The sequence below is a fragment of the Eschrichtius robustus genome, chromosome 7 (assembly GCF_028021215.1).
Source record: "Eschrichtius robustus isolate mEscRob2 chromosome 7, mEscRob2.pri, whole genome shotgun sequence".
NCBI classification, from domain to species: domain Eukaryota; kingdom Metazoa; phylum Chordata; class Mammalia; order Artiodactyla; family Eschrichtiidae; genus Eschrichtius; species Eschrichtius robustus.
The window spans coordinates 87220474-87248230 of record NC_090830.1 but is presented as its reverse complement, the minus strand read 5'-3'; the positions used below and the strand labels follow the sequence as shown (position 1 = coordinate 87248230).

General features: G+C 36.9%; 1 protein-coding gene across 2 annotated transcripts in view; it reads right to left on the bottom strand.

Moving 5' to 3' along the window:
• CCSER2 (coiled-coil serine rich protein 2) overlaps positions 1–27757 on the bottom strand; it is a 150125-nt gene that overhangs the window by 77511 nt on the left and 44857 nt on the right. For both annotated transcript variants that reach the window (XM_068548000.1, XM_068548001.1), the window contains exon 4: positions 3838–3928. In XM_068548000.1, the coding sequence (XP_068404101.1) occupies positions 3838–3928 (91 nt within the window). The remainder of the gene's footprint in view (positions 1–3837; positions 3929–27757) is intronic.

Below are 27757 nucleotides of genomic sequence, written 5' to 3'. Positions count from 1 at the left end.
CTCCTTTCCTCTAGGTATGGGGAAGGCACCTCTCACATGACAGTTTTATGACCTGTTTCAGGGAAGATGGGCAAGAGGGGGAGGAAATCAGAGTGACTTTTCTGCTTCTGCCATTTTCTCAAACTCCTTCAGCTTAAAATATTCAATATGCCAAGGTGCCATATTTTGGGGTCGTGTGTCCTGAACTCCATCAATTGCAGAGGAAATCAGAAGTTAGAAAAGGACTTTCAGAGGCTGTCAACAAAGTCTTTTCTGTGAACGTAGACTGGGCTCTGATTCAGTTCTGTAAGCAAAGGAAGAATAAATCCACTAGAGATTTCACAGATAGACTAACACCATCAGATAGCATTCAGGAACAGATTCTGAAAGAGATGTGACCTCGTCTCCCTCCTCACTTGCCAGACTTCCAGTACTTGGAAAGAGACTTAGAAAAAAGCAGAATAAGACTCAGAATAAAATGATGTCCTTCACATATAACGAGATGCCTCCACCCCAGTAAATTAAACACTGGAGAAAGGAGTCTCTTGATACACTTATAGATAAATAGCAGGGCACTGAAAAATTGTCTTGCATTGCCTAAGAAATAAAAGAGAAAAAATAAGTGGGTGATTAGTCAAAGTGTTCTGAGGGAAAAATCAAGCACCCAATTTCAGGTTTTACACCTAAACTCAAAGATAAAATTTTCTAAACAGTAAAGGACAACCCTGCAAATATATTACTGATATAGGCACTATAGTATCAACTTTAAACCCTGTAACTATTATATAACCTCCCCCTCAGTGTCACTAAATCACCCAGTGTAGCTATCTCCAATAACTCAGACAGTTCCCAAGTCCTAGCCCATAACTGTCCAAGAAACATTTGACCAATAAACATTCTTTCCTTGTCTGTGCTACCACATATGCTACCTTATTAATAGGTACACAAATGCAATTGCCAGCTAAATATTCTCTTCATGGACTCTTCCTTGAAATCCCAGATGACTTCCCTATTCATAATAAAGTCACAGCAAACTTGTGTCCAAATCAAACCCAAACTAAAGATCTCAACAAGGTGCCAGTCTTCTTGTTGACAAAAATTCCACTGATATTGGCAGAATTAGTGGGGCTGAACCCATAAAATCCAGAGTGATCCACCCAAAACTCTACCCAAATTTGCATAATAGCTTCAAAAACCAGAAGCTAAAGGGAACTAAAACCAATAGTCTAAGTATATTAGAAGACTCCTTAAACCTTGTACTAGTCCTTGTAACATTCCTATCCTGTCAATAAAAACTCAGTGGCAGTGGGTATAGTCATTCAGGACCTCAGACCTATAAAGAGAATAGTCATTCCCTCCTTCCCAGCAGTACCAAATCTAAATACTGTTTTATCTTTGGTGCCTCTGAAGGCTACATATTTTAGATCCAGGTTCTGCTTTCTTCAGTGTTCAATTAGCTCAAAATAATCAATACTTGTTTGCCTTCTCCTAGGAAAATCTATAATATATGTGAGATGTTATATCTCCGGAGTTCCCTCCTACTTTTCACAAGTCCCCAACCAAGACCTCAGAAACTTTAAATTGCCTTGTGATTCTACTTTTACCTAATATATGGATAACTTTTTGTTGTGCTCTAAAGATGAGGCAGGCGCTAAGACCAATGCCATCTCTCTACTTCCTGGTTTAGCTAAGGTTTCCAAAGAGAAGTTGTTATAGTTCTGTCAAAGTAAAATGCATTAGATAATTTATTCCACAGAGGTAAATCCTTCATTCCTCACTACTAGCCCTTAAAACTTCACATTAAATCTCCTGGATCATAAAGTCTCATTATTTTTTCCCTTATAATCATTAATGGTTTACATTTTTCTTCTGTGTTCTAAAATATTTTTCCACTTGATCTTCTAGGCCACTAATTCAGATTTCAACTATGCTTTTTGTCATCGATTGAACTGTTTTGTTGGGAAATCTTCTTTTATAATAAGCTCCAGAAAGCATTGTGCTGCAATTGAATCTCTCTAAGTGCTCTCATTATTATCTCTTTCGGCCACTCTAATCCCAGGAGTTCTGCTGTTTTCCCTGTTCCTCTTCCTGGGTACTGGCTGTGATTTTTCTTTCTCAGTTGACTAGAACTCAGCACTGATTGCTAGAGTATCCCAAGTGACAGCAGAACCACAAGAAGATGTAACAGTCTCTACCCCTGTGGTAGAGTAGATACTGTTCTCAGCTCTACACTCTGTCCTTCAATAGACTTATACATCCAATGTCCTCTGCCGCAGAGATTCGCACTGTGAATATAGTATACTTCCCAGTCGCACGGGTCTTAGGCTTGGCCATGTAACTTGCTTTGGTCAACAGAATGTGGGCAGAAGTAACACTGTGCTGGTTCTAAGTGAAGACTTTAAGAGATACTATACGCATGCTTCTCCTCACCCTGTTGTCCTTCTGCCATCTGCCATGAGCACAACCTGCTCCAAGGAGTCCTGGTTTCAAAATGAAGAAGCAAGGAGTAGACCTGAACTCAGTCCCACAGCCTGAGCTGTCCCAGCTAATACAAAGATCCATGAATGAGAAAAATAAATGTTTATTTTGAAAGCCACTGAGATTCTAAGAGTGATTATTATACAGCATCCTGGCAGCAGGGGAAAAGAAAAAACAAACAAAACAACCCTGACCAATATGACAAAAGCGAACAGCAAGCAGGCTCCTTGTACCTCGATGAAGCACTAGACCAACCAACCACGCTCTCTGAAATATCCTTGCATTTTTCTAGCATCATGTATAAAAAGGACTTCACTACCCTTTTTAGTTCATCCCTGGACCCTGGAAGGCCTAAGAAACCCGGCAAATGTTGACTAACAGAGAATCCATAGCTCTCTGAGATTCTTCTTCCAGGAGGATCCTCATTTCAACCCTTGCCCCAGAGGATTTCTAGGCTGGTCTCTGGTTCCTGACAAGTCTTTAAGACAGAAAATCCTTCAAATGCTATGGCAGTGGGGGCAAGAGCACCTAGGCCCCTCTTGCACATGGATTATCTAAAGCCCCACTCCAGCAGTTACTGGGATCCAGAGACGAAGACAGACCAGATTTGAGAGTAAAAAGGATAGAATGGGGCTTCCCTGGTGGCGCAGTGGTTGAGAATCTGCCTGCCAATGCAGGGGACACGGGTTCGAGCCCTGGTCTGGGAAGATCCCACATGCCGCGGAGCAACTAAGCCCATGAGCCACAATTACTGAGCCTGCGCGTCTGGAGCCTGTGCTCCGCAACAAGAGAGGCCGCGATAGTGAGAGGCCCGCGCACCGCGATTAAGAGTGGCCCCCACTTGCCGCAACTAGAGAAAGCCCTCGCACAGAAACGAAGACCCAACACAGCCACAAATAAATAAATAAATAAATTAAAAAAAAAAAAAAGGACAGAATGATTCATTCAGGTCACCATTTTCCCAGAATTGCTTTTTTTTAAAGTACTTATTAACTTAATGGTTTTTGCTGCTGTTTTACAAGTCAAATGATATCTTTTTCTCTAAATTTATGTTTTCTTAAAATCAAAATGAGACAAAGGAATAAAAAATTGGATAAGACAAAGGGAAAAAAGGACAAATCCTATCTACCAGATACTTTAGGATATAGGTATACAATCTTATTGCATCATACAGAGTTATACCTAAGACCTACAAAGTCAGGTTTTAAACATTTAAATAATTTTGCAAATGAACCTCTTTAACATCACTTAAGATAAATTCTCAGCCTGAAAAGGCTACCACCATAGAGATAATGAAGTCTGTAAATAACAAATACCAAATTGGATATAGTCAAGTAGCTCAACTATATACTTCTGAAGGTTCAATATTGTCCCCCCTACCATTCTCAAGAGGTGCATCCTCAGGCAGATCCACATCAAGCATAAGGTCATCATCCTCAAGGTCACATGATTCAAGATTATTCAGAATATCCTGTAAACAAAAGCAGAACAAATGCTATAACCTAGCTCAGTGTAATCATTATTTTTGAACATCACTATATGAGAATCTTATTTTACTCAATGTTTGTGTGGCTAAGAATAGATTTTAAAGATAAAATTAAAAAAAAAATAGATTCAACTGGTTTACTTGGTTAAGCTATTTGTAACATCCTTTTCCTAGTCTTCTTCCCCACCAGTAGATTTTTATTTGTATTTTTTAAAATTTACACAGTGCTCACTATCTGCAAGATACTGTTCTAAGCACTTCACAGATATTGATTTCTTTAGTCTTCACTATGATTTAGTGACTAGTATAATCTCCATATTATACACGATGAAACTAATGCACAGAAAATCTAAATCCCTGGCCAAAACAGAATGTGAACAACAGGAGGTCAATCTTCTGAGTCCATGCTTTTAACAACTTCCCTGATAACATGAATAATCAAAAATGGTAAACAATCTCACAAGACATATTCATATTTGGTATGGGAGGTGGTATTTTATTATCTCTAGGAATCTGACTACTTACGTAAATTAATGAAGTGAGTCTTTAATGATGTCATTATTACATTTCCTTTCCTGAGCCACACACTGCTGCTACTACTACTTTCAGCACCACTATTACTTCCTTGGTTTACCTTAATTTGTTCTTTCTCTACAGTAGGACTGGACTACTCAAATTGGTTATAAGCAGTCCCTCTTGGGTTCTATTTGCAATCTTGTTAGCTATTATCTATCCTTAGAAAAGTACTGTTTAGCTTTAGAAGACTCTTATTCTGAAGTCTAAATAACTAAATAAACAAAAACTAAGTTTAAGGTAATGAACTCAGTTTGACCTATAGCCCACTAGTGAATCCCTCCAATCCAAAAACTGATCTAATACTGCAAGATCTTGCCTTAGTATATATAAGTAAAAAGATCACAAATTCACAAATCTTTAAATGGGACTGAGAGATTATGACCTTGAAAAACACTCACAGAAGGGGAATATCTACTTTATTACAGATAATATGAATAAAATTAGAAGTGTTCCCTATATTGGATATTCCACACAAATCTTTTCAATTTTATGTTGGGCCTTCCTTCCAGGATCCACTGAGAGCTAAGAGTAATTGGAATAATTGTTATTATTTAAAACAAACAAAAAAACTGCATAATTATTTAACCTTGGCTTAAGAAAAAGGTATTTCGCAGAACCTCTTTCCATTATGAAATATTTGCTGTCCTTAAAACAGTCTTCCTAAAAAAAATCAAGCAAAAAAATGAATATGGAAAAAAAAAAAAACTGGCAAAGGCCATAATGGACAATTCACAAAATAAATAGAAAATAAACGGCCAATAAATACAATGTAGGAAAGAATGCTACCACACCAATGTGGATTTATCATGATTTAGAGGAATCCAGTATTCATACAAACCTTCTGGAGGCCAATTTGTTAAAATTTAGCTAAAACCTTTTTTAAAAAGGCAAAGTCTTCCCTCCTAAGAATTTATCCTTTAGAAACAGACAAATGCAAAAAATATATGTATAAGTGTGGTTATTGTAGCATTGGACAGAATGGCAAAAAAAGTAGAAATGAGCTAAATGTCCAACAGAAAAATGGTTAAACAGGAAGTATGATACAGTCATATAACAGAATATGATGTTGTTCTTAAAAAAAGATAATAAAAATATATTTACAGACATAGAAAGATGTTAATTGGGGAAAAATACGAACTAGTTTGTTTCCAATCTTTTGCTCTTACAAATAATGTTTCAACGAATCCCTAAATGTCAACATTAAATTGAAATAAATGAATCTGTATATCAAGTTGATGGTATAACACTCAGAGAGAAACTATTTCAAGTGGGGGAAAAAAATCCTCAAACTATTTTCAGTAATTACATTACAGATGGTAATAATGGTGTTGTTATTCTGAGACTTGTGTATATTGGTATTTGCTGAAAAATGGATTCTCATCTTAGGAAAAAGAAAATAAAGATGTAAAAAACAATGAAATTAAGTAAAAATTCTATGTTATGTTCCTGAGTATAAGTGGGAAGTATCAATATGAACACAAGATGTTTTTCATCTTAAAATAAAAGATACATTTCTTCCACTGAAAAGGCCTACATGTTAAATGGAAAAAAAAAATCATGTCTCTAAAACAGCATATATAGAATTATCCATTTTACGAAAAAAACATTGTATAATATGCATTGGAAAAAACTTAGAAGAAAACCAAAACACAGGTTAACTATTTTAGGATTATGAGATTTTTCTTTTTCTTCTTTTTTTTTTCTGATTAGAGTACCTGTATTTTCTCATTTTCTGCAATAAGTATTATAACTTATATAATTTTACTCCTAAAATCATATCTTCAATTTAAAACATTTGGCTATTTGTATGAATATGTGTGAAACAAGATGATGTTGGGCACCCCAGGCCAAATCTGACAACTAAAGACACAGCAAAGAATCAAAGGCAATAGAACCTCATTTTCTAAGTCCAAAGTAGGGCTTGCTGAGATGCACCAGTCAGCAAAAGGAGCACTGCCACCACTGCCAAAAAGGTGTTCTACTTTTAATAACTAACTAAAGTCTACATTTGTTTTGTAGGGTTTTCTGTAGGTTTCATTTTATAACGAAGATTTAAAAACATAGTCTTAGGGAATGGGAATGAGCCTGTTCTAATGAATTCAGAAGTGGTGAAAAAATTGTATCACTTTGAGAAGTTACTAAGAAAGCTCAATGGAAAAGGAAGGGGGACACAGTTAGCAATAATTACAGAAAGGGAAAACCATCCATATTTATGCTTCAAGTTAACACTCATCAATAAATCATTATATATGATATTTCAGAAATTTATCTAGACATATGGAAAGATGCTCTGTAAAATGATGAGGAGGAAGCAATTATATATGTACAATATGACTCCATCTTTAATGCTGAAAAATACATTTAAATGTCTGAATGGTGATAAACCAAAGAACTGTTATTATTTTCCACTATGTGAGACAACATGTGCTTATGTTCTTTGTATTCTTTTTGATTTTGACTTGTTACACTTTTTTTGATTTTGTAGTAAGGACATACTGCTTTTATAATAAGCAAAACTTCACACTAAAAAATGTGAACCTCCCTTGGCAACAGCAGGGAAGTTCAAACCACACAAATCTAGCCTGCATGTGGGAATCCTCAACCCAGCCCAACCCCTAACCACAATAATAACCAGAGCCACCTGCCTCTCCCCTCTTCACTCGAGCCATTCTGGACTAGTTTGGGTGTCTGTCCTGGTGTTCTCAGAAAGTCTCACTATGTGAATAATAAATGTTTTCACATTCTCTTGCTACATGTGTGGCATCATCTTTCTCGACACTGAACAAATCTGGGGGGAGGGGAGTTGATCCTGCCTCCATGTGGCAACCGCAAGACATACCATCAAAAATTCAACACATATGAAAACCAGTATATGCAAGGCACAATTCTGGGTACACGATATATTCATGTAAAAAGACAGTCCCTATCTTGAGAGTTTGCTAAACTACTCCATGATATTGCTGCCTTGGCATCCATTTTCTGTGACCAAGAAGTCTGCAGGGGCCTGCCCTAGATAACAGTTCCAGAGTCACAAGCAAATGTAAATTCCTAACAGGACTTCTCCAGCAGCCCTTGTGAGCAACAGTCTCCCCTGCCTCCCAGGGACTGCCCCTTGTGAAACCTTAGATAAGACCACTGCCGAGCTTACCAAAACCCTGCACTTCTTGGTTTGAACTGTCCAATCGAGCCTTAGCCCAGGAACCTAAAAGCACTCCAGCCACAGACCCTAATAATAAAAGCATGTGCCCCAGGTTCCTGCCACTCTGTTTGCCCTTGTATGGCTCCTCGAGGCATGCCACGTTTTCCCATATGGCCCCTGCAGGCATGCCATGTACTTCCTCCAGTACCTGAGAGTAATAAACTTCTCTATTTCAATTTCCCTTGTGGTCTTTTGTTGAATTGGGGTTTACCAGCCAACATCTTGGGGCTCTATGTAACAAACGTTAATTTAACAAAGTCACAACAACCCTCCAAGTTTACTTGTCTCCCCTCAAACAGACAATTCCTTCACAGTATGGTATTCCCAAGTGCCATGAGGGTATATCACATGGATATATATCTTGGCAAATCAGAGTCAATCTAAAACAAATTCAATTGCAACAAAAAGAATAAAATACCTAGGAATAAACCTACCTAAAGGGACAAAAGACCTGTATGCAGAAAACTGTAAGATACTATGAAAGAAATTAAAGATGATACAAACAGATGGAGAGATATACCATGTTCTTGGATTGGAAGAATCAACATTGTGAAAATGACTATACTACCCAAAGCAATCTACAGATTCAGTGCAATCCCTATCAAACTACCAATGGCATTTTTCACAGAACTAGAACAAAAAATTTCACAATTTGTATGGAAACACAAAAGACCCCGAATAGCCAAAGCAATCTTAAGAAAAACAGAGCTGGAGGAATCAGGATCCCAGACTTTAGACTATACTACAAAGCTACAGTAATCAAGACAGTATGGTACTGGCACAAAAACAGAAATATAGATCAATGGAACAGGACAGAAGGACCAGAGATAAACCCACACACATATGGTCACCTTATTTTTGATAAAGGAGGCAAGAATATACAATGGAGAAAAGACAGCCTCTTCAATAAGTGGTGCTGGGAAAACTGGACAGCTACATGTAAAAGAATGAAATTAGAACACTCCCTAACACCATACACAGAAATAAACTCAAAATGGATTAAAGACCTAAATGTAATGCCAGACACTATAAAACTCTTAGAGGAAAACATAGGCAGAACACTCTATGACATAAATCACAACAAGATCCTTTTTAACCCACCTCCTAGAGAAATGGAAATAAAAACAAAAATAAACAAATGGGACCTAATGAAACTTAAAAGCTTTTGCATAGCAAAGGAAAACACAAACAAGATGAAAAGACAACCCTCAGAATGGGAGAAAATATTTGCAAATGAAGCAACTGGCAAAGGATTAATTTCCAAAATTTACAAGCAGCTCATGCAGCTCAATACCAAAAAAACAAACAAGCCAATCCAAAAATGGGCAGAAGACCTAAATAAACATTTCTATAAAGAAGATATACAGATTTCCAACAAACACATGAAAGGATGCTCAACATCACTAATCATTAGAGAAATGCAAATCAAAACTACAATGAGGTATCACCTCACACCGGTCAGAATGGCCATCATCAAAAAATCTAGAAACAATAAATGCTGGAGAGGGTGTGGAGAAAAGGGAACCCTCTTGCACTGTTGGTGGGAATGTAAATTGATACAGCCACTATGGAGAACAGTATGGAGGTTCCTTAAAAAACTAAAAATAGAACTACCATATGACCCAGCAATCCCACTACTGGGCATATACCCTGAGAAAACCATAATTCAAAAAGAGTCATGCACCACAATGTTCAATGCAGCTCTATTTACAAAGCCAGGACGTGGAAGCAACCTAAGTGTCCATCAACAGATGAATGGATAAAGAAGACGTGGCACATATATACAATGGAATATTACTCAGCCATAAAAAGAAATGAAATTGAGTTATTTGTAGTGAGGTGGATGGACCTAGAGTCTGTCATACAGAGGGAAGTCAGAGAAAAACAAATACCGTATGCTAACACATATATATGGAATCTAAAAAAAAAAAAAAAAAGGTTCTGAAGAACCTAGGGGCAGGACAGGAATAAAGACGCAGACACAGAGAATGGACTTGAGGACATGGGGAGGGGGAAGGGTAAGCTGGGACGAAGTGAGAGGGTGGCATGGACATATATACACTACCAAATGTAAAACAGATAGCTAGTGGGAAGCAGCCACATAGCACAGGGAGATCAGCTGGGTGCTTTGTGACCACCTAGAGGGGTGGGATAGGGAGGGTGGGAGGGAGACACAAGAGGGAGGAGATATGGGGATATATGTATATGTATAGCTGATTCACTTTGTTATAAAGCAGAAACTAACAGACCATTGTAAAGCAATTATACTCCAATAAAGATGTTCAAAAAATTTAAAAAATAAAATAAAAAAAAATTTTTTAAATAAAACAAATTCAAGTCAAGACAACCTAAGAAACAACAAATTCAGCCTCTAGAACGTGGAAGAGGAGACTATATTCTGCTTAAACAGTATGGTAAGGGCAAGGAAGTAAAAAGCATAATCTATTCCAAACGTTGGCAAAAACTTTTTAAAAGGTGAAAAGTATTTCAGATTTTGCAAGCCTACAGAGAAAATCAAGTATATTATGTAGGTACTTATATAACCATTTAAAGTGTAACCTCTGGAAGTGTAAAAAGCATTCTTAGTTTGCAGGCTGTGAAAAAAACTGGTGGTTGGTCAAATTTCGCTTACAGGACATAGTATGCTGACCTGCTCTATTCAAATAACTTCAAGTAGCTCATTAACACTTGTTATGGACTGAATGTTTGTGTGTGCATCCCCCCCAAATTCATATGTTGAAGCTCTAACCCTCAACATGAGGCTATTTGGAAATATGGCCTTTGGGAGATAATTAGGTTTAGACAAGGTCATGATGGTGGGGACCCGATGATGGGATTAGTGTCCTTAGAGGAAGCAAAAGAGACCAGAGCACACACTCTCTCTCCCCACCATGTGAGGATTCTGTTAAAGGGTGAAGAGGGCCTTCACTAGGAACTGAATCTGCCAACACCTTGATCTAGGACTTCCAGACTCCAAAACTGTAAAAAATAAATGCCTCTGTTCAAGCCACTCAGCCTACGGTATTTTGTTACAGTAGCTAGAACTAAGACAACACTCAAACAGAGTGTAAGGGGAAGGGACAGAAATATATCTACATCATGAACAACTATTTCAGCCATCTTAAGGAGTCTGGACTGTATCTCAATGACAGGGATATGACTGTTGAGTTTTAAGAAGTGACAAATTGAAATTTGCATTAAAGAAACATTATTCTGGTTACAGTGTAGACAATGGATTTAAATGGGGAAAAAAAAAAAAGTAGTTTTGTAGCTACTGCAGAATCCATGTGACATATGACAGCAGCCTGATATTAATTAGTGTCAGTGACAATGAAAGAATAGCAATTATAAGACACACTGAGGAGTTAGGATCTAAAGAACCAAAGTTAACTAAGAAGTAAAGAAAGAGCCATGAATGACTCCTTGGTTCCTGGATTTAGAAACAGGTGGGTGATTCCCATTCACTGAAATAAAGTACTGAAAAAGGATGACCAGATCTGATAGGAGATAAAAAATTAATAAATAATATCAGAACCTGACAGTTTTGACATGCCTGCTGCATCTTCAAGAAGACATGTCCACCAGACAACTAAATATACAGGGGAGTGGAGCTGAGGTGTGGGAGTCACTATCACATAGATGACAACTGAAAGTTGTTGAATAATGAGTTTGACAAGAGACACAATGCTGACTGAGAAGACTGGATTCTAATATCTGTCTTAGACAGTTCTTCCCACATTCCCATAGAAGGTCTCTTTCTCCAATATCAGATTTTGAGAAGAGTTGTATCAGAGATATTATTAGACCTTTCAGAAAGGATTCAGGCAAACAGATAAGAAAAGAAATTATTATAATTTTTCTTCACTAGTGTAGAAATCTGTCATTTGCACAGCCTAGGAAATGCATTATTATAGGAAGAAAGGAAGCCATGTAAGCATGGAGACTGCTTAACATGGGAAAGTGTTTCTCTTCCATGTTTGTGATGGCAGGCTCTTCCTCTCACTGGCAAGCCTGCATCTGTTGGGAGCCAACATCCACATACACCTGGGAGACGATCTAGCGCAGCCATTAGCTGGGAGTATGACAATGAAAACATAAGTTTCTATACTGTCTGGCTTCCAGAGGCTTCCCACAAGTCTCACTGGAATTAAAACCCTGACTAAACACATATGAGCAGAAGTGCCACAGAACTTCCTTGGTCTCTGAGAATGCTTTTCCATTCAAAAAGAGTGAACTATGAGACGGTAGGCCAGTGCTTCCTTAACAAGTTTCTCCTTCAGTAATACACTGAAGAAAGCCTAAATGTTTCTGGCAAATAAAGGACTTCATCACCAGTTTGTATTCATCACCATGCAGTAAAATTAATTTTTTCTTTTGGCATACAGTTTATGAATTTTAAAACACATATAAGTTTGTGTAATCACCAATATAATCAGGACACATAACAATTTCTTCACCCAAAGAAAGTTCCTTGTCCTATCCAGTTTTAATTACACCCTCTCCCACCCACCACCCCTAGCAGACAATGATCTGTTCTCTATCACTATAGTTGTGTTTTTTAAGAATGTCATATAAATGCAATCATACAGTATGTAACCTTTTGGGACTGGCTTATTTCACTTGGCAGAATGCCTTTATGATTAATCTAAATCATTGAATATATCAGTAACTCATTACTTTTTACTAGTGAATAGCATTCCATTGCATGGATGTAACAGTTTGTGCATCCACTTACTCACTGAAGTAAACTGGTTTTTCCAGTGTTTAGTTATTATAAATAAAGCTACTATGAACATTCATGTACAGGTTTTTGTGTGAATATAAGATTTCATTTCTCTAGAGTAAATACCCAAGTGAGTAGGACTGTTCGGTGATATAGTGAGTTTATGTTTAACTTCATAAGAAACGGCTAAACCATTTCCCAGAATTGCTGCAACAATCTGCATTCCAATTATCATTGAGACTGGCCTTTCCCATATGCCCCTCCCCAGCTTGACTGCAGACTTAAAGTAGACCTTGTTCCCAGTGTGGGACTCTGCTACCTGGTTCCAAAGGGCACAGTGACAAACTTATTCACGAAATACTGTGTTTGTCCGCTCTAACCTGTCTGGGGTTTACCTGAATGACTAACACAAAGTGTTTTTCTTTGTTTTGCCCAACTTGGAATTCACTCAGGCAGAAAAGCTGTGGGCACTGCTCAAAAACCACAGTAAGTCAAACAAACAATCCACAATCACCCTGGGGCAAAAGATTATAGTTGATATAATAGAATACTAAAAGACTGAGAAAAAAGGCTGGGGAGAGAATTTCTTTGGGAAATTAGGTAATTCAAAAGTGCCACGTACGTTGGGAATTTAGAAAGCCACAAAAATGCCCAGGGCAGAATGTATTCTCATTAAAGACCTAAGAAAGCCCAAAACTTTCACCTCTGGCTGATCTCTAGGCCTAGAAAAAGTAGCAAGTGAAGGCTAAGGTAGAACTGTAAATGGTCAGGCTAAAGATTGAAGGAGTGCCCCAACACAGAGCCAATATGCAGAGAGACACTGAATGGGTTTTTTTTTTTAAATTTTGACTGTAAGATCTTTTAATTCTCCTTCCTTTTAATTCTTTGTTCTTTCTCTGCCCCCTTCTCTTCTTCTTTCCCTTATTCCCTTCCTCTTCCTCTCACTCTTCCTCTCTCCCTCTTTTTTTCTTTTCTTTCTTTTTATTTGCCATCTGGCATTCAAGGAAATCTCTGCATAAAACACTAAATAAACACAAGCTAAAGTAACACACACTTCATAGGCCATACATGACAAGAAGAGAGGCTTTGGAAAAATAGTTTAGAAAATTCACTAAAAAAAAAGGGGGCACTTCCCTAGTGGTCCAGTGGGTAAGACACCATGCTCCCAATGCAGGGGGCCCGGGTTTAATCCTTGGTTAGAGAACTAAATCCCACATGCATGCCGCAGCTAAGAGTTCACATTCCGCAACTAAGAAGCCCACATGCCGCAACTAAGAGTCCGCATGCCACAACAAAGATCCTGCATGCTGCAATTGAGACCCAGCGCAGCTAAAAATAAATTTAAAAAAAAACAGCTATAGCCTAAAAAAGTAACAAAAACAAACCCTAAGGAAGATGAGGGATATGATTTCCAGTGTTGCTATATTAAAATATTTAAAATGACTAGTTTTCAACAAAACCTTAGGGACATGCAAAGAAAGTATCATCCAGTCACAGAAAAAAAACAAAAATTAACAGAAATGATCCCTGAGGAAGCCCAAGCACTGAACTTAATAGACAAAGGCTTTAAATCAACTATCTTAAATATGCTCAAACCTCAGGCAAAGTACATCTAACCAAGTACAGAATATCAGTGAAGATAAAGAATATAAAGCAATGAAAAATAAAAATTCTGGAGGTGAAAGTATAACAATTTAAGAGAAAAACTCCTAAATACATAAAATAAGTATTAACAAACACAAAAGGAGAAATTGACAGTAACCCAATAATAGTAGAGGACTTTAAAACCCCACTTGCATCAACAGACAGATCATCCAGACAGGAAATCAATAAGGAAACACTGGCCTTAAAGAACGTGTTAGACTCATTGAACTTAATAGCTATCTACAGGATATTCCATCCAAAACAGCAAAATACACATTTTTTTCAAGTGCACATAACACATTCTCCAGGATAGATCATATACTAGGCCACAAAACTAGTCTCAAATTTAAGAAAACTGAAGTCACATCAAGCATTTTTCCCAGCACAACATTATGACAACTAGAAATCAACTACAAGAAAAAAACCTGAAAAAGAAACAAACATGTGGAAGCTAAAGAATATGCTACTAAACAAACACTGGATCACAGAAGAAATCAAAGAAGAAAGAAAAAAAAAAACCTGGAGACAAATGAAAATGGAAACACAATGCTCCAAAATCTATGGAATGCAGCAAAAGCAGTTCTAGGAGGAAATTTATAGCAATACAAGAAAACATCCTCAACAAAACACTAGCAAACCAAATTCAACAATACATTAAAAGGATCATACACCTTGATCAAGTGGGATTTATCCCAGGGATGCAAAGATGGTTCAATATCTGCAAATCAATCAGTGTGATACAACACATTAACAAATTGAAGAATAAAAACCATATGGTCATCTCAATAGATACAGAAAAAGCTTTTGAGAAAATTCAACATCCATTTATGATAAAAACTCTCCAGAAAGTGGGTATAGAGAGAATATAATAAAGGCCATATATGATAAGCCTAAAGCTTATATCATACTCAGTAGTGAAAAGCTGAAAGCATTTCCTCTATGATCAGGAACAAGACAAAGATGCCCACTCTTGCCACTTTTATTCAACATAGTACTAGAAGTCCTAGACACAGCAATCAGACAAGAAAAAGAAATAATAAATGGAAATCAAATTAGAAAGTAAGAACTAAAACTGTCACTGTTTGCAGATGACATGATACTATATATAGAAAATTCTAAGGACACCACCAAAGAACAGAATAAATGAATTCATTGAAGTGTCAGGAAATAAAACTAATATACAGAAATCTGCTGCATTTCTATACACTAACAACAAACTATCAGAAAGAGAAATTAAGAAAACAATCCCATTTACAACTGCATCAAATAGAATAAAATACATAGGAATAAGACTTTTACTCTGAAAACTATAAGACAATGATGAAAGAAATTGAAGATGACACAAACGAATGGAAAGATATATGTCCTCATAGACTGGAAGAATTAATATTGTTAAAATAATCATACTACCCAAGGCAATCTACAGATTGAATGCAACCCCTATCAAAATAGCAATGGCGCTTTTCATAGAACTAGAAGAAATAATTCTAAAATTTGTGTGGAAACACAAAAGACCCTGAATCTTCATGACTTTGCATTTGGCAATAAATTCTTAGGTATGACATCAAAAGCAGAAGTAATAAAAGAAAAAATTAAATTAGATTCATCAAAATTAAAAACTTTTGTACATCAAATGACATTATCAATAAAGTGAAAAGACAACCTACAGAAAGAAAGAAAATATTTGCAAATCATATCTAATAAGACTCTAGTATCCAAGATACATAAAACCACAAATAATCCAATTTTTTAAATGGGCAAAGGACTTACATAGACTTTATCTGAAGAAGATATACAAATATCCAACAAGCACATGAAAAGATGCTCAACATTATTATTCATTTGGGAAATGTAAATCAAAACCACAATGGAATACCACTTAATATCCAGTAGGTTGACTATAAAAAAAAAAAACAATGGTAAACAAGTGTCATCAAGTATGTAGAAAAACTGGAAGACTTATACATTGCTGGTGGGAATGTAAAATGATTCAGCTGCAATTGAAAAAAAAAAAAACAACAGTTAAGCAGCTACTCAAAAAGTTAAACACAGAATTACTACATAATCCAGCAATTTCACTCCAAGGTATATACACCTCAAAAATTTAAAGCAGGTACTCAAACAAACACGTGTACAGGAATGTTCATAGCAGCACTATTCACAACAGCAAAAAGGTAGAAACTGCCCATATGTCCTATGTCCATTAATGGATGAATGGAATGTACATATGATGGACAATTATTCAGCTTTAAAAAGGAATGGACTCCTGATACATGCTACAAAAATGTGGAAGAACCACAAAAACATTATGGTAAGTAAAAGATCTGGGCACAAAAGGTTGCATGTTGTATGATTCCACATATGAAATATCCAAAATAGGTAAATTCATACAGACAGAGAGCAGATTGATGGTTTCCAGAGGCTGGGGAGGGGTGAATGGAGAGTAACTACTTAAATGAGTACAAAGTTTACTTAGGGGTGATGAAATGTTTTGGAACTAGGCAGAGGTAGTGGTTGCACAATATTGCAAATACACAAAATGCCACTGAAATGTCTGCTTTAAAATGGTTAATTTTATGTTGAATGAAATTTCACTCAAGAATAAAAAACAGCTTTTGAAAATTAAAAAATATTGCTCAAATTTCTAAGAAAATTAATTGTACATCTAACCTTTGATCCAATATCACCATTCTATATATCTATCCCCAAAATACAAAAAGACAAGGCTATTTATTAAAGAACTAGTTGTAATAGCAAAAGCATAATATATATGTTTAGAAGCTGAGGGGTGGTAAATATATTCATATTTGCTTACTTTTTCTAAAAAAAAATGTAATAAAAAATTAATTTAAAACTTTTAAACAAATATCTGTATTTTCATACTCCTTCCCCTGCCTTATCCTCTATAATATGCTATTCTTATGTAATATGAATGTTATTTGGGTGTTTGTGTTATTTCCAATATTCTACTATCGCAAATAATGCTTAAACAAATCCCTAAAAATCAAAAGAAAAATAATATACACAAACCTGTGTATCAAGTTCATGGAATAACCATTCAGAAAGAAACTACTTCAAATAGAAAAAAAAGAAAGAAAGAAAGAAAGAAAATCCTCAAGCTGTTTTCAAGAATTATATTGTTGGTGGTGGAATTATTGGGTTGGCCAAAAAGTTCGTTCGGGTTTTTCCATAACATCTTACAGAAAATTACAATATTATTCTCAGACCTTCATAGGACAGTAATCCCATCAACTTTGCATTCCTAACAGTAGCCTTTATTAAAATTTCACCAGTTTTGCTTCACAATACTAGATAGGGCATAATATCCTTTTCCATAAAACATTCAGCTAAGAAGACCAACTACTTCACATAAAGCCTGTTTAAACTTTCACTTGAACTTTCATCTTAATCCCATCAACCAATGCATTACTATTTTCTCTCAGTCTAAAAGTGGCCCCAGTTAAGACATGTTCATCAACATGCTTTGATACCAAAGTACATGGGGTCTGTGTCAAGGAGTCCCAGAAAGGTCTCTTCTACACCTGGTGACCATTTTACCCACTCACATACATAAGGCCTTAGGTCCCCAGAGGGGAAGAGTTAAGAGCCAAGGGACCCTATCCCTTCTGTCAATATTCATTTTGACTAATCTAGCAGACCATTGCCCCAGGTGATTCCAGGTCAGGTTTCTCAATTTTATCTTTGCCTTTAAGCTTTTAAAATTCCTCCAAACTGGGATAAATGGAGTGGTATTGTTGAGGTCCCTTTAAAGTTGTAGAACAAGCATTAGCTCCCATTGGTACACTCAATCTTCAACACTGCTGCATTAACACCTTTGTCTTAACCTCATCAATGTCCAATATATTCACTCCATTTCTCATAAACATCGACCCCTGATGGGACGAATCCCTTGGCTCTCCCCTTCTGTTTTCCTCCCTTTTCTTGTTAATGACTTTTTTTTTCATCTTTAACATCGATAAGGGAAACTGAGACAACAAATCTAATAACATTTCTCAGCTGCTGGGTTTTACAACAGTATTGTTTCATGAGGTGCCCATGTAAAAGGGGCCCTCTTAATCACAAGAGTTACCATGACCTGATTATGGGGCATATTCAGTAGATAAATAACCCAGTCATCATCAAGTCAGTCCAGCATGGCTTGCTATGAAGTGCACAGACTCTTCATCTGTGGTGTTCCACTTGGCATTTATAGAAGAAACACAGTCTCTCTTCTCAGATAAACTGACTTTACAGCAAGTTTTATCCAGTCCACCAGGCTACCCACTCCCTCAGGTAACCTACTATGGACAGCCATCTGTGATTGTTCTACAGTGAGCTGTGGGTCCTATATCAACCCAACATTCTCTTCCACTCTGTAGCAGTCAAAACCAAAGATACTACCCCTAAATTAGTCACTCTCACAATCCATTTTACTAAAAGTTCTTCAGGAAGTTGATGACACAGGTCCACAAAATAAGACTACTCCTTGGCACTATAACCCCTGGTTTCAATAGTTTCTTGGTTTTTCCCTCTCCCTAACTGGACCACCTTCCTGGTAACCAGAGTTCATAACAGTACTGCCTTTTGTCCTAGAATAATCTCTCCCATTAGGGGTGGCTTTAAAGCTATTGGTTGTAGATCAGACTGACTGAAATCTAAGCTAGGCCCCGCATCAGGATCAGCCCCAGCACTCTATATTACTTTCACTTTAGCTATTACAAGTAACAGTAGCCAACACATTATATATTTAGTTTGTTTCTTATTATTCTGCATTTCCTTCTGTAACCTGTGAGCCACCTCATTGGGGATTGTGTCTCCCACCATTTCTAAATTCTATTCCACAACTTTTGCCTTTAGTAATGGATCACAGCACAGCTGCAGTTTCATATCATGAGTGACTAGATAGCCATCCAAGAATCAAAATTTCTTCATCCCCAGGCCTTTCATCCTTTCTCTTCCCACATGCTTCAGTGAGGCAGGGTTATCTAGCATATTCCACTTTTTCTGACACCAACTACAAGGACTTTTGACACTAATGATCCAGAGTTAGGACAAACTTCACAGGTTAAGGGCACAGTCTTCCACAAGACTGACATTAATTCAGACACCACTGGCCAAAAAAGCTCAGGCGTTCCCAGGCCCTGTTATGTCCTACTAACTGCCTACAAATGCAGAGGTTCCCATGACTCCCTCAGGTTATTCACTAGAACAACTCACAGAACTCAGGAAAGCAATATAGTTTATGATAAGCTGTATTATAGCCAAAATGGTATAAATCATGACAAACCAAAAGAAGAGACACACAGGGCAAAGTTTAAGATGGTCCCAAACGCGAAGCCTCTGTGTTCTCTCCCCATGGAGTCAGAACAGGTCACCTCCTTGGCACACGGATAAGCAACATATGCAGAGAGTATGGTTAACTAGGGATGTTCACCTGAGATTCAGTGTCCAGAGTTTTTATAGTAGTTTCATTACGAAAGCATGCATGGTTGAATCATTGGCCACATGACTGAACTCAATGCCCAGCCCACTTCCCTTGCTCCCCAGAGATCAGACTAATAGCAGAAGGCTCAACACCCCAACCCTCGAATCACATGTTTGGTTTTTCTTGCATGGCCTACCCTGACCCTGAGTTGCCCTGTTAGCATAAACTATTAGGGCCCACAGTGAACAAAAACACTCCTATCATTTGGGAAATTCCAAAGATGTAGAGGCTCCCACGCAGGAACTAGGAACAAAAGCCAGCTGAATTCTTCGTTATATAACACAAGACTTACTATAAGACATAAGACAGTAATCAAGACAGAATGTGACTGGCAAAAGAACAGACATGTAGATCAACAAAAAAGAACAGAGAGCTCAAAAGGAGACCCACAAAATACACTCAACTCATTCTGACAAAAGAGCAACAGCAACTTAATGCAGAAAGATAGTCTTCTCAACAAATAGTGCTGGAATTCTTAGACAAAAGTTTATGCAAAAAAATTAACTCAAACATAGGTGTTACACAAAAATTAACTCAATATGGATCACAGACCAAAATGTAAAATACAATACTATAAAACTTCTTGAAGTAAACAAAGTAGAAAAACTCCATGGCCTTGATCTGTGAAAGAAAAAATTAAGTTGGAATTTATTAAAATGTTTGGTCTGTAAAGGACACTTTTTTTTTTAACATCTTTATTGGAGTATAATTGCTTTACAATGGTGTGTTAGTTTCTGCTTTATAACAAAGTGAATCAGCTATACATATACGTGTATCCCCATATCTCTTCCTCTTGCGTCTCCCTCCCACTCTCCCTATCTCACCCCTCTAGGTGGACACAAAGCACCAAGCTGATCTCCCTGTGCTATGTGGCTGCTTCCCACTAGCTATCTATTTTACATTTGGTAGTGTATATGTGTGAAGGACACTTTTAAGAGAATGAAAAGACAAGGCACAGGCTGGGAAACACATGCAAAACACTCATCTGATAAAAGACATATCCAAAATATACAAAGAACTCTTAAAACTCAACAGTAAGAAATGAATTTTAAAATGGGCAAAAGATCCAAACTGACACTTAAAGATATACAGATGACAAGCATATGAAAAGATACTCAACATCATTTGTCATTAGGGAATTATAAATATAAAACAATAACAGGATACCACTATACACCTATTAGAATGCCTAAACCACAAAGCACTGACAATACCAATTGCTGGTGAGGACACAGAGGACCTAGAACTCTCACTCACTGCCAGTGGAAATGCAAAATGGTACAGCTACTTTGCAAAACAGTTTGGCAGTTTCTTATAAGGCTAAACAGTTTCACCACGTGATTGAGCATTTGCACTCTTTGGTATTTTCCCAAATGAGTTGAAAACACATGTCCACATAAATATCTGCATGTGAATATTTATAGCAGCTTTATTCATAATGGCCAAAAATGAAGCAACCAACATGTCCTTTGATAGCTGAATGGATAAACAAACTGTGGTACAATGCAATATTATTCATCAATAAAAAGAAATGAGGTAGCAAGCCACAGAAAGGCCCAGATGTATCTTAAATTCATATTGCTAAATGAAAGAAACCAATATGAAAAAGCTATGTGCTGTATGATTTCAATTATATGACATTCTTAAAAAGACAAAATTATAGAGATGGTCTATACATTAGTGTTTGCAAGGGGTTCACTGCAGGGAGGGATAAACATAAAATATAGGGGACATTTTCTGGATGGTGAAACTATTCTTTATGATACAAGACATTAAGCATTTGTCAAAATTCAATGATCTTTATAGCACAAAGAGTAAATCTTAATCATGCTTTTTTTTTTTCAAGTTTATGAAACAACCTCACTGAAGGAGGTGAGGGGAATAAAGCACTGTCCAAAGTAACTGTGGAAATGAACGGAGTCTGCAAGACTAAAGGCAAAGGAATTCTATATAAACACCTTACTTTCATTGATAAAGGTGTTTCCTATGGGGGTACAAATTAACAGTTCTGAAGTGACTAATCATTTAGGTTAGAACAGCAACTTCAACAACTCCTAAAATTCATAAAAGGCATTTAACTCCTCAGTCTCAGTATCCTCATTAACCATAACTAGTTTTAATAACTATCTGATCCAACTCACAGAATTCAGTATTTTCTTCATAAATATTACTAACTATGCATCTACTCTATGCCAGGTCCTATGCTAGGTAAAAGGGACTTGGTAGTGAACTAATTACTCTTTTTTTTTTTTAACAAACTACTTTTATTTTTTTAATTCATTTTTATTGGAGTATAGTTGATTTATAATGTTGTGTTAGTTTCTGCTGTACAGCAAAGTGAATCAGTTATACATATACATATATCCACTCTTTTTTCGATTCGTTTCCCATATAGGTTATTACAGAGTATCGACTAAAGTTCCCTGTGCTATACAGTAGGTTTTTATTAGTTATTTTACATATAGTAGTGTACATATGTCAATCCCAATCTCCCAATTTACCCCTCCCCCACCTTTTCTCCCTTGGTAACCATAAGACAAACTACTTTTAAATTCACTAACTTTTTCTCTGAAACACAGGCTTTGACCCAGAAGGAGTTTAGACAGTCCAATAATTCCATTTTTATGAAAAAAGAAAAAATGCTCAGAAAAAAATACTCTACTCATGGTTCCAGTACATAGACAGGAAGTGTGTATAAAGATCTGAAATATAGATATTGATATAATATTTAAATTATATCTGTCTTATTCTAAAATCTGATTTGTAAACATCACTTGTCTTTCTGATTTGAGATACAAGATTTTTCTTCCTTTCCACTTTATTAATTCCACAGCTTCATCTCTAATTACTCTCTACTTCACACTTTATACTATTAGTGTGCAGATATTCCTCTCATACATCACGATTTTGTGATCTCTCCAGGTCACTGTACATGCTATTCTTTATGCCTAAAATGCTCACCCTCCCTTTTCCTTGACCAGTTGGTCAACTTTGTATCCATTTTTCAAAACTCAACTCAGATGTCACTTCCTCTTAGTATATCATGCACGTGCTAACACAGCATGCATGATATCACTTAAAAATTATACTATGATTATCTATTTATATTTGCCTATCATACTAGATTTTGAATTCATAAAGGACAAAGACAGCCTTATGCATATTCAGTAACTTCAGCACTTAACAGTGTGCCTGAGATGTACCAGAAGCTCAATAATTACTGAATTGAACTTCATATTAAACAGATTTAATCTACAAGAAACAATATAGAGTGAAGTATTATGTTTAAAGGGTCACAACAACCATGTGTGATAAATTTAAACTTTGTTTTTAAACCTAAAAGTTACATTAACAGGCCAAAAAAGAAGCTATGCTAGTAATTAAATGGACATGGGAGATTCACTAGTCTAGCTAAAAAAAAGGAAATTAAGAAAAATTTAGTTTCCTCATCTCATTCCTTCCCCTTATCTGTAAAATAGTTAAATGAGTTGGATTAGATCCCTTCTATGCATTCAAGTTCTGTATTCTATATCAGAGCATACTGAAAATATTAATATCAGTTTGAGATTTTCATTTACCTATATTAGGACAGTCTCAACTTTCTGTAAGCTGTCCCTCCACTATCACACCTATGCTAATGTCACATTTTTAGTTACTTGCAACTTGCTATTATGACACGTGGTACCTTAGAAACTTACTTTGTAAATAGGTTATGTCACAATGTGTATGGAAAAATACTGAATAATATTAAACATTATATTTAGTTTAAGGGTTTCCATTTATTTTGAATTAAATGGCATGTCATCATGGCACCCATTTCAACAAGTATATATTGAGTCTTTATTTAGTGCCAGAAACCTAAAAGAGTGATGAGAGAGAGAAATATCAACTATATTCAAGACATGTAGTAGGAACTGGAGATTAAAAGCAACTAGACAGACCTGTATAAAGTGAGAACAGACCATGGAGAGCCAGTCAAGGGTTTACGTTTGACATTATAAGGAATGGGAAAATCATCAGGAAAATAACAAGTCAAACTGACAATTTAGGATGATTCTGGCAGAATGAATGAGAGCAACAGTACTAATCATAACTTCTAAACAGGAGGAGGTGACACTTTTCTCCCCTACCGTCAATGAGTAACTGAATTTCATCAGCTGTACCGTCTAAACCCGTTTTCAAGATTGCTGACCCCACTACATCTTCACTCTGCCGTCACTTTAGCCCAAGCCACTACCACCCCTCACTTGAGTGACAGCTTCCAGCATACTTTCTCTCTCTCTTCTAACTCAATTTTTTTTTCTATTTATTTATTTATATTTTTGGCTGTGTGTGGGCTCTCTCTAGTTGTGGCTACTCTTTGTTGCGGTGCGCGGGCCTCCCATTGCAGTGGCCTCTCCTGTTGTGGAGCACGGGCTCCAGGCACACAGGCCTCAGCAGTTGCGGCATGTGGGCTCAGCAGTTGCAGTCTGCGGGCTCCAGAGCACAGGCCCAGCAGCTGCGGCGCATGGGCCCAGGTGCTCCGTGGCATGTGGGACCTTCCCGGACCAGGGCTCGAACCCGTGTCCCCTGCATTGGCAGATGGATTCTTAACCACTGCGCCACCAGGGAAGCCCCCTAATTCAATCTTTATACAGAGCGTTTTTAAAATGTGAATCAAATTATGTCCCTTTCCAGCTTAAAATCCTCCAACAGCTCCCCTTCAGTTTTTAGGATAAAGATTCAAACCCTTTGTGCTCCATAAAAGCTCGATACTAATAGCCTCCTCTCTCCTGCCACTCCTCCCCTCTGTGTCAGTGCTCAGGCCATACTGGCCTTCTCATATTTCCGCAAACACTCCATGATCCCTTCCTACTTCAAGGCATTTCCATATCCCGTTTACTAAAACACCTGACATTGTTCCAATTACACATACCCTTTTTACCTACTGTATCCCTGGGCCAACTAAGCCTAAACATCATTTCCTGAAAAAGCCTTACCTTACACTGACACCAGACCAGGTTTTCCAATAATACACTTTCACACTTTGTAATTCTCCTTTGTAGCACTTTCTCCACTTATCGATTGAAGATAATTAATGAGTTAGCTAAATATTTCAACTACATTTGCCTTAATAGAATATAAGGACAAAAACAGATCCTACAGCTGTCTTGATCACTGTATCCTCAGTGCTCTGTACATGATGGTCACTCAAATATGTTAAATGGATTGATGGATACCTTCCACTGGGGGTCAGAGGAAGAACGGCGTAGCAATAACAACAAAGAGAAAACTAAATGCCTAAAAATTTTCCATAGATTTTTATTTGGTTTAAAAAGTTAATTTCTGAATCTTTAAAATTATCTGCAGTGTTCTAATGTAGGGGTCAGCAAACGTCTTCTCAAAGCCCAGATAGTAAATATTTAGGTTTGTGTGCAATAGTCTCTGTTGTTAACTACTCAATACTGCCACAGTAGCAGAAAGCAGCCACAGACTACGTGTAAATTAAACTTTACATATACGTAAATTTACTTACAAAAATGGGTGGGCAGCCTCAAGGCTGTAGCTTGCTGGTCCCTGTAAATATACCCCAAAGAAACAGGAAACAAATTAAAGCCAAATAAAACTAAATATGAAAAATAAAAACCAAATTTGATATTCTAGTATTCCTCTGCTACATTTCTAGACCACAGGAAATTCCAAAATTCAGTGCAAAAAAACCTATGAGAGTCCTATTCCCACGTAAATTACTGCTAAGAATATTATGATATTCAGCATACATTTAAGTCTCAATAAAGTCTAGCAACATCAGCCACGAAGGTAGAAACCCAAATCTAGCCAGCTGTTCCCTTAGTAAAACACAGGTAAAAAAATTTGTAATAAAATGTGTTAGCATCATGAGGCATAACTACTTACTGATGTGTCAAAAGCATTCAAGCAAGAATTTGAATCTACATTTCAAAGTAAAACACGTTCTATTTAAATGATAAGGTTAAACCTGCCTACTACGTGAACATAAGTCAAGGCTGATAAAATAGAAAAATAAAGCTAGACACTTTCAGGGAAAATCTGGTTCAACCACTTCTTTAGCCTTCCATAAAAATCCTTCCAAAAATAAAAGCACTCCATGTGATGATTTAAAATTATCAATCCCTAAATATATCAGTGTTAGGAAATCAGTCATTGTGACATTGTAATTCAATTCCTCTGCAATGAGAGCTCTTATATTGGTCACAGCACCACAGCAAAGAGGGTTGTGATTCGGTGTACAACAGTGGAAAATGTTTTTGCCTCTAATTGTTCACATACAATATGATTCGGACAATATTTACTAACAAAAAAAAATGCTGTATTTCATGTTCAAAAAAGTTAAATGTCGACTGAAAGTTTCCTGAGTTTTAAAATGCTCAGTTATCCTGAGTAGATATAAGGCTGAAAAACAAGAATACAGGACTGAGAGTACAACAGTCAGCAAGCTAGTTCCCAACCTATCAATATCAGTTCACTCAATGCATCTAAACTCATCCAAATCTGAAGCAAGAGTTAGTAACTGGTCCATAGCTACTTCAAAGGATTATTATAAAAATATAAAAGATGATAAATTAAAAATATACTTACTGCAGCAAACAAAGATAACTTCTAATCAGTACCTATGTCAGAGTCCTCAAGACCACTCCCAGGTTAGATGGTTCACAAGAAGGACTCACAGGACTCAGCAGTCATAGATATTCACAGCTAAGATTTGTTCCAGCACAAAGACACGAAACAAAATAAAAAAAGGAAAAGGCACATGGGACGAAGTTGAAGAAACGAAGGCACATGGGACGATGTTGAAGAAACGAAGTATAAGCTTTCAAGAGTCCTCTCCCAGTGGAATCGCAGCGTATGCTTAATTCCTCCAGCAACAAGTTGTAACAACACGTGAAAAGTGTTGTCTATTACAGACGTTCCTAAGAAATTCGGTTGTTTTTATTGAGGGCTGGTGACATGGGCACCCTCTGCCTAGGACACACCAAAACTCCAGAACCCCAGAAGGAAAGCAGGTACACAGAATAAACCACATGCACAGTTGAGGCACAGTGAACCACTCTTTATCACTTAGGGAAAGTTTCGTATCACAGTAAGGGAACTGTTTACCAGCAAAGGGCCAGCTAAGGATAGGCAATCTCAGGCCTGCTATGTTAAGTCTTTTTTGCACAGCAAGTATATTATGAAAGAATATTACTGAGGGTAAATTATTATGCCTCATACCAACTTCAGATGGATTAAAGTCTTAAATGTAAACAAATGAAGACAACAGAAAAATAATAAATAGCTAACATTTGTTGAGCTCTTGCTATTTCCCTGGCATTAAGGATTTTATATGTATGACCTTACTTAAGGTTCACTGCAATTCCAGGGGGTAGTCCGAGATGATACTCAAAATACTCAACAACCATTATCACATGGCTGTTAAAACATTCAGGCATGTACTTCCTAATATCAGCCCTGGAGATATGTACTGTTATTATCTCCATTTTATTAAAAAAAAAAAAAAAAAAAAAGGAACAGAATCCAAAGATATACAACTAGTACATGACAGTGATGGGATTTTTAATCTAGCTTGTCTCAGAGCCCTGGCTTTTGTCTTTATCATACATACACACACACACACACACACAGTAAAAACCATAAAGAAAAACATTACTAAATTTAATTACATGAAAATTTAAAACTATACATGGTAAAGACAACAAAAAAAGTTAGAAGGGGCTTCCCTGGTGGCGCAGTGGTTGAGAGTCTGCCTGCCAATGCAGGGGACACGGGTTCGAGCCCTGGTCTGGGAAGATCCCACATGCCGCGGAGCAACTGGGCCCGTGAGCCACAACTACTGAGCCTGTGCGTCTGGAGCCTGTGCTCCGCAACAAGAGAGGCCGTGATAGTGAGAGGCCCGCGCACCGCGATGAAGAGTGGCCCCCGCTTGCCGCAACTAGAGAAAGCCCTCGCACAGAAACGAGACCCAACACAGCCAAAAATAAATAATTAAATTATTAATTAAAAAAAAAAAGTTAGAAGCCAATGGCTGAGAGAAGATATTTGTGACACATTTAACAAGAATTAAATTCAGACCACACAAGAAACTTTTTCTTATCAAGAAGAAAAAGACAAACAACTCAGTAGAAAAATCAGTAAATAAGTAATACACAGAAAAGGAAACCAAACAACCAG